Source organism: Seriola dumerili, unplaced genomic scaffold, assembly GCF_002260705.1.
Source record: "Seriola dumerili isolate Sdu_G_001 unplaced genomic scaffold, Sdu_1.0 BDQW01000018.1, whole genome shotgun sequence".
In the NCBI taxonomy this organism is placed as follows: domain Eukaryota; kingdom Metazoa; phylum Chordata; class Actinopteri; order Carangiformes; family Carangidae; genus Seriola; species Seriola dumerili.
In genome coordinates, this window is record NW_019174273.1 from 3,617,377 (window position 1) to 3,633,093 (window position 15,717).

Consider the following 15,717-nt stretch of genomic DNA (forward strand, 5'->3'; position numbering starts at 1 on the left):
TGCAAGATTCAGGAGTGAAGCACCTGTCTGCTGAAGTAAAGAGTCCAAGATGTACACTGGAAACTCTGAGGTAAGATCCAGTTATAATTTGTTTCAAATGACTGGAAATACCTCTCTAGTCCAAAATGCAGACATTAGAGAGGTCCATACAGTTTAAATAGCCTCTCTAATGGTGTTCACAGAAGTTTCTCAGCAGAATTTTAACTGTCACACATGGAAAACCTTCTAGCTTGTTCTTCTGATTCAGCCTCATATATTGCACAGTACAGCGATAGAAATAAAATGATCTATTTTTTGATATAATCTAATTAAACAATGCAGGCTTTTTGTTTTTTGTTGTTGTTCGTACAGACATTCGTCCGTCCCATTCTCCTGGACACAATATCTTAGTAACGTCTTGACAGAAATTCTTCAAATTTGGCACACACATTCACTCAGACTCAAGAATGAACTGATTACATTTTGGTGGTCAAAAATCAAAGGTTGTGGTGATCTCACAAAACACGGTTTTGGCCTTGTGAAAGCGATATCTCAGTAACGCCTAGAAGGAATTTCTTTAAATTTAGTACAAACATTCACTTGGACTCAAGGACGAACTGATTATATTTTGGTGGTCAAAGGTCAAGGTCAGTGTGACAACATAAAACACTTTTAGTCATTACTGAAGACTTCACACAGCAATTATGACAAAATTTCACACAAATGGTTCATATTTTATATGATTCTTGATAAACAGGGTTATAGACTGAAATTTTCTGCAAATTCTGAGTGGCATATACACTTGAGGTGGTAATGCTAGTTAGAAGCTGCTTTAATCATTATCTGTTAAATCTCCAACTTGTTTGGAATATAGCAGGAACTAATGTGAAGAAATTTCAAAAGCTTCCCACCAGACATAGAAGCAATGTTTTGTGTTCATTAAACAAATTTAAGTCTTATTTCTGACCCAAAGGTGAGTTTCAGTTCTATACTATTGTCCTCTGAGCTGTTGCACAAACTAAGATCCCTATTATTTGTTATTGTCTTTGAGTCCAGACTCAACGTCAAAGGTGATTGCTATTGAACCTAAATGTTATCTGTCTTTTTGTTCCAAATTTCCTCTTCAGGCTGAGAGGCTGTAACCTCTCAGAGAGAAGCTGTGAAGCTCTGTCCTCAGTTCTCAGCTCCCAGTCCTCTAGTCTGAGAAAGTTGGACCTGAGTAACAATGACCTACAGGATTCAGGAGTTAAGCAGCTGTCTGCTGGACTGGGAAGTCCACACTGTGAACTGAAAAGTCTCAGGTCAGGTTTCACCAACCTGTTTCACTTATGAACAATTTAAAAACTTAAAAAAGACAAGAATAACCAATAAGACCTCATAGAATTGACAGAGGGTTCCTTTGTGTTGTTTTGTGTGTCTGCAGGCTGACAGACTGTCTGATCAAAGAGGAAGGCTGTGCTTCTCTGGCCTCAGCTTTGAGCTCCAACTTTTCCCATCTGAGAGAGCTGGACCTGAGCTACAATCATCCAGGAGACACAGGAGTGAAGTTGTTGTCTGCTGGACTGGAGGACCCAAACTGGAGACTAGACACTCTCAGGTATGGAGAGGCCTGCTCCAGCCACAGATAGGAAATTTGTGTTGTGTTCGGGAGGACAATAGATTGTCACAATAAGTGCTAGAGTATCAATTGAAGGAGAAATGACCGAGGGCTACCTTGGAGCAAAGGAAATTATTTGAAAAAATAGTAGCTAGCGTTACTACTATTTTTTCAAATAATTTACTTCACTTGTTTGGCCTTGGAGAGTGAATAAAACTAATCCGCGGGCGGGTCTCAGTTAGGAATATAGAATGTAGATTGCATTCAGTAATCGTATCATGGACAAAAAAGCTCTTGTTGAGGGATCATACATTGAAAAGCAACATTTTAAGCTTAGAATCTTGTAGATGATGCGGCTACCTGTTACTTATCCTGACAGGGATATAAAAAAATGTTGTGAGATGGTCCAAGTCTGGTAGACAATGTACCATGGTCTGATTTGGAAGCATTATACCAGGGGCAAGGACCAGAGGGACATCAATCTGAGATAGACTGGACAGCACTTGATCGATGGAGGGGCTTATTCTCATGGTCCTATGTCAGTTGGACATAGGACCATGAGGATGATAAATGCTGTATGCAAGGCTGGCAGAAAGCACCCGCATCCCAGCTTTGTTCAAATGGAGACCACCTGCAGCCAAAATATGTTGACATTCCCAGAAGAGATTAAAGTTGTAGATGTAGATAAAATGCAAGAGCCAGGTGTCGAGGCTGAACAGTCTCCTGAAATGCCCTATTCCGCGTGCTGGGCCAGAAAGTAAACTCTGCAATGGGACTGTTTGAGGACATTAAAAAGATCGTCAAAGTCTTGTTTTAACAGTTCAGACTGCAGCATTATAATGTAATTTGTACTGATAAGGTATGATCCTTTCAGTCTCCGATCCTGTCAACCCCAACCCTAACCCATCCTCCTTGATCTATGTATGTAGGTAATATTAAGCATAAATTGTTTATAAAATTGTTACAATCGTGGTAAGAAGTAAGTCAACCTCTGAACCTCTTACCTTTGAAAGTGAAGGCTTTGTATTTTTTCAAAGGTAAAAACATTTGTATCATTAGCTATTCGATTGAGTTGAAACCCAATACTGCAGATTTAAAAATGTACTCCTCGGGCATTGTTTTGTCGATGGTGTTTCAGTCTGCCATTCTCTTTTCATCACCGGCACGCAATGAATCTTGGGATACAGTTCGACTCATACCTGTTGCCCAGGAAAACAGGGACGCATTTCTCAGCCGCATATGATGGAGCCTTCAAAATGGGGCAGCCTTGTCTGAGTGGGAGAGCAATGTCCATGTCTGCATGCTGAAAGAGAATGTGCCGGTCTGACCTCTCTTGTCCTTTCAGGGTGGAGCCTGGTGGAGTCCGAAAGCTGAGAAAAAGTCTGAGGAAGTGTAAGTGTGTTTTTAATTTTATTCATGAAAACAAAGCAGCACATTCAACCAGCTTCACATCTGTGAAGTCACAACTGTCACATCACTGATGTCATGAGTCATCATCAAACTATCAATAACTGATCAGCTGTGTCTTGTTCTCTCCATCAGATTCCTGTGAACTCACACTGGACACCAACACAGTGAACAAATACCTCAAACTGTCTGACAACAACAGGAAGGTGACACATTTGAGAAAGGATCAGTCATATCCTGATCATCCAGACAGATTTGACCGGCCTCAGATTCTGTGCGGAACTGGTCTGACTGGTCGCTGTTACTGGGAGGTCGAATGTAGAAAAGGGGTTAAGATATGAGTGAGTTATAGAGGAATCAGAAGGAAAGGAAACAAAAAAGACTGTGAGTTTGGAGGGAATGATCAGTCCTGGAGTCTGTACTGCTCTGATGTTGCTGGTTACTCTGTCTGGCACAATAACATAAGAACAGATATCTCCTCCTCCTCCTCCTCCTCCTCTGTCTCTAACAGAGTATATGTGGACTGTCCTGCTGGCTCTCTGTCCTTCTACAGAGTCTCCTCTGACTCATTGATCCACATCCACACCTTCAACACCACATTCACTGAACCTCTGTATCCTGGGTTTGCAGCATGGCCTGGTTCCTCTGTCTCTCTGTGTTGAGTGTAGCAAAGAGAGTGTCCTGTTAGAGAAACTTTGTTAATGTTGAACAGATAGTTCAGTCTGTACATGTCTGTCGCTTTCACTCACATTTTCCTCTTCCAGTCCTTTAAAGATTGAAGTTTCATAGTTTCCTTTTATATCTTACAGGATAAAAATGTTGTTTACTTGTCATTAAGTCTTTTCAGGCACTCACTAATAAAAACACTACAGTGAATATCAAGATGATGTCTTTCTCTGAATATCAATTCATTTTAATTCACTACTACAACCAGGGGTTAAAGTGGGATTTTGCAGGTGGAACAATCCCCAAATTTGTGGAGGGTGGGTGTTAATGCCAGTCCAACTCTGTTTAGCACGAATAGTAGCCCGGCTGTTTTTGCAAGTGCATATAGATATATATACATATATATATATGTTTGATATGATTCATTTTCTGTAATAACTTACTTACTCGAGCACAAATCTATTTCAAAGAAATCTTTGTATCTTTGTATCTTGTAATTTTTGTTTATATTGCTGCCCTGAATCGAGCATGTTGGAAGTTTAGAAAAGGGCTCTACAATATGAAATATTTTTTTTATCATGATCCAATATATTTCAATAAAAGAATATGAGAAAAAAGTCTGTGTACCATACCAATGTGTACCATATAAAATCACAATTTATTTAGTAAACCAATAGCAGCAGGGACAAAAGAGTTCTTTAATCTATTGGTTCTGCATCTTAGTAGTTTGTACCTGCGACCAGACGAAAGAAGTATGAACTCCCTGAACAAATGATGGCTCGAATTTTCTGGGCCTTGTTCAGAGCCCTGACCTTATATAGGTATATAGGTAGGGAAGGGTCATTAAGGGGTCGTCCCTGCAATCTAAGTGCAGACTTTCAAAATACCTTGTAATCTGTTCCTGTTCTTTAGTGAAAGTGAGCCACACCAACTAATAAAAGAAAACGTAAGAACCGATTCAGGGAACAAGAATAAAACATTTTCATGAAAGTATTGTCCACATTAAAACCACAAAGTTTGCGAAGGAAGTGTAAACGCTGATTATACACCGCATCCACGTGAAGCTCAAAGGTCAGTGTGTCATTGAGGACTGTGCAGAGATATTTGGACTGAAATATGTGTGAATATAATGAGAGATGCTCATGTGTGTGAGTAAATTATGAACTGTTCTGAGAACTGCATTAATAGTTGTAAGAATGATGTTTCTAATGTGTGACTTGTATCAAAGCCATTGAGAAAAACTGTAAAGAATGAAAGCAAAGGATGGACTCAAAAGACCATGACTGAAATGACTGAAAGACAGGAAGGACTAAAATAAAAGACAGGAATGACAAAACTGCTCAAGACAGAAGACAAAACTCTTTATTAAAAAACATCTAATTTACATAGAACTTCAGCTGCTTATGGTTTCAAGACAACATTTCAAAAAAGCAAATGATGGACATGACATATGTATTTAAAATATCCCCAGTAAGTGTTGTTAACAGCCTGGGGATTTACTATAAAACATGAAAAACAGGAAACCACTTAGACACTTTAAAAGAGTAAAAAATGCAAAACATTTTCATCATTTATTTAAAAAAACAACAACTTAATAACAAACATCTATTTTACATTAAAATTCAGCTGCTTATGGTTTCAAAACTCAAACTCTTGATGGTAGTTGGGAGCTTTCTAAATCATTCAACCACAGTTTTAGAAGTTTCCCACTTTGCGTGTTGGACTTCAGACTTCACTGAGGCATCTGAGGATGGAACCAGTGACTGTAAAACACCTGAAGAGTCTTCTAACACCAAGACATATTTAGTCAGAGACACTGGAGACATTTCTAAAAGCTTTTCAGTCTTTCAGTGGGGTGTTGGTCTTTTGGAATTGCTTAAATACACAACCTCTAAATGTCTCACAACTTTGTCAGAGATTTTGATTTCACTGTAGGTGTTGGACTTCAACCTTCATTGAGTTCACTGAGGATTGAAACCCATCACCTCAAAACTTTTGACAAGTCTTTCAACAGCACGAGAGACTGGGACAGAAACAAAACAAGTTCTTCTCCTGGAGAATTTCTGTCTTCCCTTTGGCCATTGGCTTTAAAATTAAATATCAATTCTTATTCACCTGTTTAGCATTCAATTGTCCGAAGATTCAGAGAATGTAAAAAACTGATATTCACAGCAAAGCTTTTATTGTGAAAAGAAAGGAAAGTTATTCGTAGCTTCCATCTTTAAAGGACAAAAAGAGGAAGAAGTTTAAATAGAATCATTTCGGAGACTCTAAACACAGGGACACTGAGGAACCAGAACAAGAGTGGACTGAGAACCCAAACCCAGGATACAGAGGTTCAGTGAATGTGGTGTTGAAGGTGTGGAGGTGGATCAGTGAGTCAGAGGAGACTCTGTAGAAGGACAGAGTGCCAGCAGGACAGTCCACATACACTGCTACTCTGTGAGAGCCAGAGGAGGAGGAGGAGGAGAAGGAGGGAATGGTTCTTCCTCTCTTATCGTACCAGACATAGGAACCACCATCAGAGCAGAACAGACTCCAGGACTGATCGTTCCTTCCAAACCTGCAGTCGTCTGTGTTTCCTCTCCTTCTAATTCCTTTGTAACTCACTGATATGTAAACCCCTCCTCTACATTCGACCTCCCAGTAACAGCGACCAGTCAGACCAGTTCTACACAGGAGCTGAGGAGACTGGTCAAATCTGTCTGGATGTTTAGGATATGACTGATCCTCCTCCACATGTGTCATCGTCCTGTTGTTGTCAGACAGTTTGATCTTTGTGTTCACTGTGTTGGTGTCAAGTGTGAGTTCACATGAATCTGATGGAGAGAACAAGACACATCTGATGATCAGTTATTGGCAGTTTGATGATGACTCATGACATAAGTGAGTTTGAAGATGGTTGAATGTGCTGCTTTGTTTTCATGAATAAAATTAAAAACACACTTACACTTCCTCAGACCTGGTGTCAACCATTGGACTCCACCAGGCTCCACCCTGAAAAGAGGAGGGGGGTCAGAGCAGCACGTTATCTTTCAGCATGCAGATAATGGACTTACACGGCTCTGACACACAGACTTTTTATTATTACATTTACTCATTTGGCAGTCGCTTTGGATAAAAGCAACTTAGCTAGAAGTGAGGGACATCACTAAAGCTTAATATCCTGTTCAAATGTCGGCTTGTATATGTGGACGTTCACTCAAGAGCATCTGGAGTCCCAGCTGCAGCTGAAATGTTTCCCAGCTGCTTTGTTCAGATAGAGCCTGAAATAATGACAACAGCTGATTTCACGACTGACAGATCTCTTCCTAACTATGACACTGCGAGTCATAATGCAACACTGAAGTCATCATTAGGAGAAAACTCCTCTTTTGTTGTTGCTGAAGTAAAAGCGCTTCTGTAGCGATCTATCATCAGCTGTGGCAGAGAAAATGTTTCAGCTCTTCCCCCTCTATCAGACAGTGTCTGTGGTTGCAGCACACCTCCCCATACCTGAGAGTCTCCAGTCTCCAGTGTGGATCCTCCAGTGCAGCAGACAACAGCTTCACTCCTGAATCTCCTGGATGATTGTAGCTCAGGTCAAGCTCTCTCAGATGGGAGGGGTTGGACCTCAGAGCTGAGGCCAGGGAAGCACAGCCTTCCTCTGTGATCAGACAGTCTGACAGCCTGCAGACACACAAATCAACACACATACACTCTGAGGATGATGATGCGGGATGATTTGCACCAGAATGATTTGCACCGCTGCAAACCACCCTGCCTGCATCTCCAGCCTCAAGGAGGCACAGCATTCTCAACCAGACCCAGGGCCCACTAACTATTTATTTGTCCTAGATTCTGTCAGATCTCCTTAGTCACATCTCGCATTGATTACTGTAATTCTATCACCTCTGGTCTTCCCCGTAAACACCTCCATAAACTCCAACTGGTTTAGAAAGTAGCAGCTTGTATCATTACCAAACCCCCCTCAATAGACAGCAAATTGCACTGGCTTCCTGTTAAACACCATATTGACTTCAAGATTCTGCTCCTCACTTTTAAGTCACTTCACAACCTAGCACCTCCATATCTCTCTGATCTACTCCAAACCTGCACACCTGCCCATACTCTTAGATTTTCCTCCTCCATTAATCTCACTGTACCTCCTGCCCGTCTTACAACCATGGGGTTTAGAACCTTCTATTGAATATTGATTCTCTTCCTATTTTCAAGTCCCACCTCAAAACACACCTCTTCAAACTTGCCTACTCTCTTTAACTCCGGCACCAGCGCCTGATCATATTTATTTTATAGAATTACATTTATTCTGGTTAATTTTGTATTTTATGCCTTGTACTAGTTTTTTATCTTTTACTGTGTTGTAAGGTGTCCTTGAGTACCTTGAAATCCGCCTATAAATAAAATGTATTATTATTATTAGGTTTCAAATTTTGCAGTCGGGGCACTTGTCTAAAGTCACTGCCACCCTGGTTTCCACCGCACCCTCACTTTCCTGAAACAACGCTTCTGGTGGTCGTCCATGTCCAGAGACATCCAAACCTTTGTGTCAGCCTGCTCCGTTTGTGCCCAAAGCAAGGCATCACCTGTCACCCCAGGTCACATATTGCAGTAGATTTTGTCACTGGCCTGCCTCCATCTAAAGGTAAATCCACCATCCTGACAATAGTTGATTGTCATTTTTCAAAGCTGTACATTTTGTCCCTCTCTCGAATTTACCCTCAGTTTCAGAGACTGCAGATCTGCTGGTCCACCACTTTTTTCGGCTGCATGGAATTCCCCAGGACATTGTTTCTGACTGTGGTCCCTAATTCTCTTCCCAAGTTTGCAAGGCTTTCTGTCGGACACTGGGGGCCACCACCAGCCTTACCTTGGGTTACCATCCACAAACCAATGGGCAGATGGGGGGCGGGCCAATCAAGACCATCCTTCCACCTGGAGTCCATAGTTGGCCTGGGTGGAATACACCCACAACTCGCTCATCCAGTCAGCCACAGGTATGTCCCTATTTATGGCTTTGCTTGGCTATCAACCACCCCTTTTCCCCATCCAGGAAGGAGATGTGGCTGTCACCCTTTGTTCTGGCCAACCTACGTCTGTGCCACCAAATTTGGAGGGACGTTTGATCTGCCCTTCTCTGTTCCGCCTCAAGAAACTAAGCCTAGCTGACCACCACCGTGTCCCCACAACTGAGTATAAACTCAGTCAGAATTTATGGCTCTCTTCCCATGACTTGCCTCTCCAGGTAGAATCCCATAAATTGTCACCCCACTATATTGGACCCTTTGAAATAGCCAATTACCCTTGTTAATCTCCTTTTTGTTTCCTTGTTATTCCTTGTGTTTCCTCCTCCCCTTCTGTCTGTGTATGTATGTGGACATGGCTTCTCACTCCCGGCTTCTGGCTTCAATCTACATCTACTCATCAAGCTCCAGTTCAAGAACCCTGGCGACTCATTTATTGAGTGTTTGAGTCTACTATTTGGTAGCATACTCTCGGTCACCCTTACTTCTAGAGTAAACTTTCTAGTGTTGATGTGTTATTCTCCTCAAGCTTTTCTCCTTACCTGTGTCTCCTTGTGCCCAGAACCCCAGTGCCTGCCTCCAGCCAGCCCACATTGCCAACACCAACACTTGTGCAAATCACCCTGCCTGCATCTCCAGCCCACTCCAACCACCAGTTTCCCCTTTGCTTACCCATTTGACATTGAACACCATCTCCACCTTGTCTGTGTCTGCTTTCAGTTCCAACTCTATGTGAGCAAAGCTATAACACAAAAGGCTATACGTCCTTTGAGCAGTGCTACTTCTTCAGGGCAGCCTGGAGGCTACAGTGACTCAGTATTGGAAAGTGAGGATCTGGTTAGCATGTTAACTTCAGTAGAACAAAAGAAGTGATAGAGATTAAGCAAGAGGTTTGCTCTCCACCACTGGAGACAGCTCCTGGTGAGTAAAGGAATCAAGTATGATGCTGAACACTCAATGTTTCTTCTAGACGTAAGTAAATAGCTTTTAACAATAACGTTGGCTGTGTCGCAATACCAAAACAAATACCTCCTTTAACACTGACATGTAACCATCTAAACCACGTTATAACGAAGCATAAATTACTTTCTATATCTGACCAAGAGTTCACACATGTGCTCTACAGAATGTGAACTGGGAAAAAAATTTTAAGATTCATTGAACTCATTAGAGAAGCTGTTTAAACTGCTCTGATGTCAGCATTGTTGGACTTGAGAAATATCTCCAGTCATTTAAAACAAACACGAACTTGATCTCACCTGAGAGTTTCCAGTGAACAGTGTGGACTCTCCAGCCCAGCTGACAACAGCTTCACTCCTGAATCCTGCAGGTTGTTGTTACTCAGGTCAAGGACTCTCAGACTAGAGGACTGGGTGCTGAGAACTGAGGCCAGAGCATCACAGCTTCTCTCTGAGAGGTTACAGCCATTCAGTCTGAAGAGATGATAATAAGGAATTAAAGAAGAAAGGAATTTATTTCCTCTCCTGGTGAAAAGATAGAAGTGTCTTTATATAATGATGAATAAATCCAACTATCTATACACTTACAGAGCTTTGTTAGAGGCTTTCACCACTGGCAACAGCCTCAGAAGAGCCTCCTCTGAAGCGGAGTATTTCTTCAGGTCAAACACGTCCAGATCTTCTTCTGGTGACAGTAAGATGAAGACCAGAGCTGACCATTGAGCAGGAGACAGTTTATCTGTGGAGAGACTTCCTGAACTCAACAATTGTTGGATCTCCTTCTCTAGAGAACGATCATTCAGTTCATTCAGACAGTGGAACAGGTTGATGCTTTTCTCTGCAGAGGGAGTCTCTTCGATCTTCTTCTTGATGTACTGGACTACTTCCTGATTGGTCTGTGAGTCACTTCCTCTCTCCATCAGCAGGCCTCGTAGGAGAGTCTGATTGGTTTTCAGTGAAAGACCCAGGAGGAAGCGGAGGAACAAATCCAGTTGTCCACTTGGACTCTGTAAGGCCTCGTCCACAGCCCTCTGGTAGAAGTTTGTCCCTGTAGATTCAAATTTTCTTCTCTTGGACAACTTGGATGTTGTTAGTTCTTCTGACAGCAGATTGACTCCAGAGTTGATGAAGGTCAGATGGACATGAAGAGCAGCCAGAAACTCCTGAACACTCAGATGGACGAAGCAGAACACCTTGTCCTGGTACAGGCCTCTCTCCTCTATAAAGATCTGTGTGAACACTCCTGAGTACACTGAGGCTGCTCTGATATTGATGCCACACTCTGTCAGGTCTGATTCATAGAAGATCAGGTTTCCTTTCTGCAGCTGCTCAAAAGCCAGTTTTCCCAGAGACTCAATCATCTTCCTGGTCTCTGGTCTAAAGTGTGGATCTGTCTCACATCCTCCATCATACTTGATGTTCTTCAGTTTGGACTGAAGTACCAGGAAGTGGATGTACAGCTCAGTGAGGGTCTTGGGCAGCTCTCCTCCCTCTCTGGTTTTCAACACCTCCTCCAGAACTGTAGCAGTGATCCAGCAGAAGACTGGGATGTGGCACATGATGTGGAGGCTTCGTGATGTCTTGATGTGGGAGATGATCCTGCTGGCCTGATCCTCATCTCTGAACCGCTTCCTGAAGTACACCTCCTTCAGTGGGTCAGTGAACCCTCTGACCTCTGTCACCATGCCAACACACTCAGGAGGAATCTGATTGGCTGCTGCAGGTCGTGTGGTTATCCAGAGGCGAGCAGAGGGAAGCAGTTTCCCCCTGATGAGGTTTGTCAGCAGCACGTCCACTGAGGTGGACTCTGTAACATCAGTCAGGATCTCAGTGTTGTGGAAGTCCAGAGGAAGTCTACACTCATCCAGACCGTCAAAGATGAACACAATCTGGAACTGATCAAACCTGCAGATTCCTGCTTCTTTGGTTTCAGTAAAGAAGTGATGAACAAGTTCCACCAAGCTGAACTTTCTCTCTTTCAGTATATTCAGCTCTCTGAAGGTGAATGGAAATGTGAACTGTATGTCCTGGTTGGCTTTGTCTTCAGCCCAGTCCAGAGTGAACTTCTGTGTAAAAACAGTTTTCCCAATGCCAGCCACTCCCTTTGTCATCACTGTTCTGACTGGTTCATCTCTTCCAGGTGAGACTTTAAAGATGTCTTCTTGTCTGATGGTTGTTTCTGGTCTGACTGGTTTCCTGGATGCTGTTTCAATCTGTCTGACCTCATGTTCATCATTGACCTCTCCAGTCCCTCCCTCTGTGATGTAGAGCTCTGTGTAGATCTGATTCAGAAGGTTTGGGTTTCCTGCTTTAGCGATCCCCTCAAACACAAGCTGGAACTTCTTCTTCAGAGTAGATTTGAGTTTACGTTGACTAAATGCAGCAGGTGTTCCTGAATGAATACATCCTGTAAGAAGCAACATCAATAAGTGATGTATAGAGAAAATCTAACATTTTATTCCCCTTGAAGAATATGTTCATAAACACAGTTTCCCGCATTGACTTAAATGTCCCATTTATCCATGATGTTAATCTGGCAACAGACAACTTTTTTGTATCAATTTATCATCATGAAGTAAAGTTGATAAGGCAATATGAGTTAAGTAAGACCAGTCAAAGGCTGGTAAAAATATTTTTATATATTTGTATATATATTTTATATAAGATTTCTTAAAGATTTTTTTCTGGTCCACGGATTTGGTGGCCAACAAGGTTTTGCTGTGGGCATTAGTCAGATGTTTGTTTCTGGCTGCTAGTGGTAGTTTCTCCAACATGGCTACCACTAGCAGCCAGAAACAAACATCTGTGATTTATTATCTGTTTGATAATGTACTTTATATCTTTAGCGAAATCCTCTTACTGCTCTGCAGACAGTCAGCCAGCTCCTCCTGCTTCATTCTCCTCAGAAAGTTCACTGTAATCTTCAGAAATGCCTCTCTGCTGCTCCTCCTCTGCTCTTCATCCTCACCATCCAGCACCTCCTCATCCTCCCCCTGACACTCTAAGCCTTGTGGGAAATCTGGACTCAGAACCTTCTGGATCTTCTTCAGCTCGTTCTTCACAAAAGTGACCATGTTCTCCTCCAGCATCTGGAACAGAACACTATATGAATGACACCATGAAACTAAAACCTGGACCCAAACATCAGATCCATGTTGGAACAGACTGATAATCCACTGGCCTAAAAGTGCAGCATGGAGGTTATTGTGAACACAACAGATGGAACAGTAGTTGTACATATACAGACCATAAATATGGAGTCCAGCTGTGTTTGATGCTGCTGGGCAGACTGACCACTGGGAACCTCTGAGCTCTCCTGGTCCACTCTGTGGAGGAATCATGAAGAATGAGCTCACATTATGTCTGTCCACACAGAGACAGACACAAGCTAAAGGTCCATGAAGTCACGTTTGGATGTGAACAGTGAATCAGACGACTCCCTGTAGTGGTAAAGGTTTACTAGTCCTGCTGATCCCACTGAGAATCAACAGCTCAGTCTGCAGCTCTTTGTTGCTTTCAGCTCAGTGTTTCACCAACCCTCCATATAGCTCTCCCTCCCTCACTGAATACTGCTGAAGTGCCCTGGAGCAAGGCACCTACAACCTGCTGCTCCAGTGGAGCTGCTCAGTGTCTGCTTGAATCAGACTGGTTGTACTGGGCAGCTCAGTATGAACAATGACAATGGACCAGTAAAGTGTCACTGAGTAAATGACATTAAAACATTTTAAGGGATCAGTTTACTCCATCAGAGGTGTTTGTCAGATGGTCAAACAGCATCTGAAACACACACCTCCCCCTGTGATTGGTCAGCTGTGTGTACGTGACAAATTGGGTGGGGTCTGAACTTCTCTTTCAGCTCTTATTTTCATTCTTGATCTTCTCATTCATTTCTGCCACTTTTCATGTGAACAACTGAGGTCAACTCTATGAATGTCTTCCAGGAGAGACTGACTGAACATGGGAGAAGTTATCTCCATATTTGGAACCACATCATGTCTCCCCCCTCTCTATGACGGCCAGAGTTTTACCTCCACCTTCCAGTGTGGACACAACAGATAGAAACACTTTGATATTAGTCCTTGTTGACTTTTTCTTTTCTACAATAACCTGAGTCTTACTGTCAGTTACAGCTTACATCTGATCAGCTGATGGACGTTGTCTTTTAAAACCAATGAGCTTGCCCTTCGACCGGTCGCTCTTTAAAGACAGACAGCTTGGTTCAGGAGAGTCTGGTCTCTGCTGCTGGATCCTGAAACAAAAACAGAACTGATAAATGTGCATGTTGGATAAAATCTGATGAAAAATATGTTCAATCTTTGAATAAACACATGAACTAATTTTTAGTGTGAAATGTCTTTCTGACAGTTTTAAATTCTGACCTTCCATCAACAGATTGGCTGAATTTAAGAGGAGGAGACATTGATTGGTTGCTCTTCATGGACACACAGCTGGGTCCTGGTCCAGGTCCAGCAGAGTCTGGTGTGTGCTGCTGCTCTGGACTTGAACACAACACACAACACACACAGAGCTTTGATTGCGAATAATGATGAAGCAGGGATCTGAGTGCTGAGCTCTGACATGGAGAAGATTCATGGACAGTTAAAGATCCTCATCTCACCTCTGAGCTCTGGTCTGGCTCTCATGTTTCCCACACTCAGTGGTTTTAGAGGGAGGGGCTCCCTCCTCTCTGTCCTCACACTGATCCATGCTGCTGAGTTCACATCCACATCAGCTCACACACACTTTCTACCTTCATGTGGAAAGAAACACACATCATTCATCTGCACATCAGCTGAAATTTACATAATTTCTCCTGTAAAAATACCAGCTGCTCCTCCACAGACTGGCTCTTTCTCTCTGTTTTATATCATAGTGTTTCAGTTGAATGCAGACAGACAGCAGTGATGAAGAGGAAAGCTGCCATCAGCTGCAGTACTTCTCCTATCAGTCCACTAGATGGCATCATGGAGCTGTGGTAAAGTGAAGAGCAGCCCGGCAAACACACGCTGCGTGGATGAACATTAACATCCACTGACACGCAGAAGGACTGAGATGCACTGAATCCATTTCACCTTAGATTAATGTCTTACACCTCAATTAATTACTAGGGTAATATAACCTGACAATGCAAAAATGTGAAATTTATCTGCAGGAAAACAGTCAATTCAACAAAGCAGGACAATCAGAATAATATACTAAGTAGATCTGTGGTTATAGATCCAAAAATGTCATATCTTTTAAATGTATTTATTTTTGTTCATATACATGAAATAATTCCTATGTTAATGTAAACCATCTGTATAAAAGAGGAGTTTGTTTTGTGTTTTTAGTTCGTTACTTTCTGAATATCATTTACAGCATTAAAAACTAAACGTCAACACAGGTCAAATATATTCAATGTCAGTCCTGCCCCTTAATCTCGACTGTTCAGTTACAGATATTCACATTCAGTTGCAATAGCACCACAATGCTACAGTAATACCACGACAACACCACAATCACAATAACACTATAGTAACACCACAATAACACCTCAATAACACTACAGTGACACCACAATAACACTTCACCAACACTACAGTGACACAATAACACCATAATAACATTACAGTAACAACTCAATAATTTGAGCATCAGATTTCTTCTGTTTTTTCTATAACTCAGGTAATGACAGGTGTTAACAAGTAAATCATAAAAATTGCTAACATTACCTTCAGAGGAGAAAATAACCTGCGCCACAATGTTGGTTCAAAGTGAAACTTAACTTCACTAAACTAACGCCAAGAGATCCCTGTGCGTATGTGTGGGTGGAGCAGGGTGAATAACTGCCAAGAATCAAAGGTGTAAGATAAAGATAAGAACGGCGGCACGGTGGTGCAGTGGTTAGCACTGTCACCTCACAGCAAGGTTTTTTGCCTCTATATGTCAGACCTGTGATAGCTTGTCCGCAATGTACCCCAAGGTGTCAGCTGGGATTTACTCCAGCCCCCCTGCGGCCCTCAAAGATTAAGAAATATAGCTAAAAGATGGCAAATTTATCACACAGAAATAAAAGGTTAAGAACCCCTCCACCCCACCACAGCCC

General features: G+C 42.2%; 1 protein-coding gene and 1 pseudogene across 1 annotated transcript; one reads left to right on the plus strand and one right to left on the minus strand.

Moving 5' to 3' along the window:
* The window catches only part of LOC111232360, a 7,925-nt pseudogene extending 4,280 nt beyond the window's left edge, over positions 1-3,645 (plus strand).
* A 1,344-nt stretch (positions 3,646-4,989) lies between these two features.
* LOC111233114 (protein NLRC3-like) lies at positions 4,990-14,600 on the minus strand. Its single transcript, XM_022760875.1, has 10 exons — positions 14,251-14,600; positions 14,012-14,131; positions 13,768-13,881; positions 12,880-12,958; positions 12,493-12,721; positions 10,221-12,024; positions 9,933-10,106; positions 7,145-7,318; positions 6,600-6,646; positions 4,990-6,468 (listed from the first exon to the last, which is right to left on the minus strand). The coding sequence occupies exons 1-10, from the start codon at positions 14,337-14,339 to the stop codon at positions 5,906-5,908; spliced, it is 3,393 nt and encodes a 1,130-aa protein (XP_022616596.1). The 5' UTR covers positions 14,340-14,600; the 3' UTR covers positions 4,990-5,905.
* Between the last annotated feature and the right edge of the window lie 1,117 nt (positions 14,601-15,717).

Bases quoted from the DNA above. Each gene is read 5' to 3' on its own strand.
- LOC111233114 (XM_022760875.1), bottom strand. From the start codon at position 14,339: ATGGATCAGTGTGAGGACAGAGAGGAGGGAGCCCCTCCCTCTAAAACC. The intron at 6,647-7,144 runs GTATGGGGAGGT...TCCTCTTTTCAG, and splicing joins TGGAGACTGGAGACTCTCAG to GGTGGAGCCTGGTGGAGTCC. The intron at 6,469-6,599 runs GTAAGTGTGTTT...TCTCTCCATCAG, and splicing joins GACACCAGGTCTGAGGAAGT to ATTCATGTGAACTCACACTT.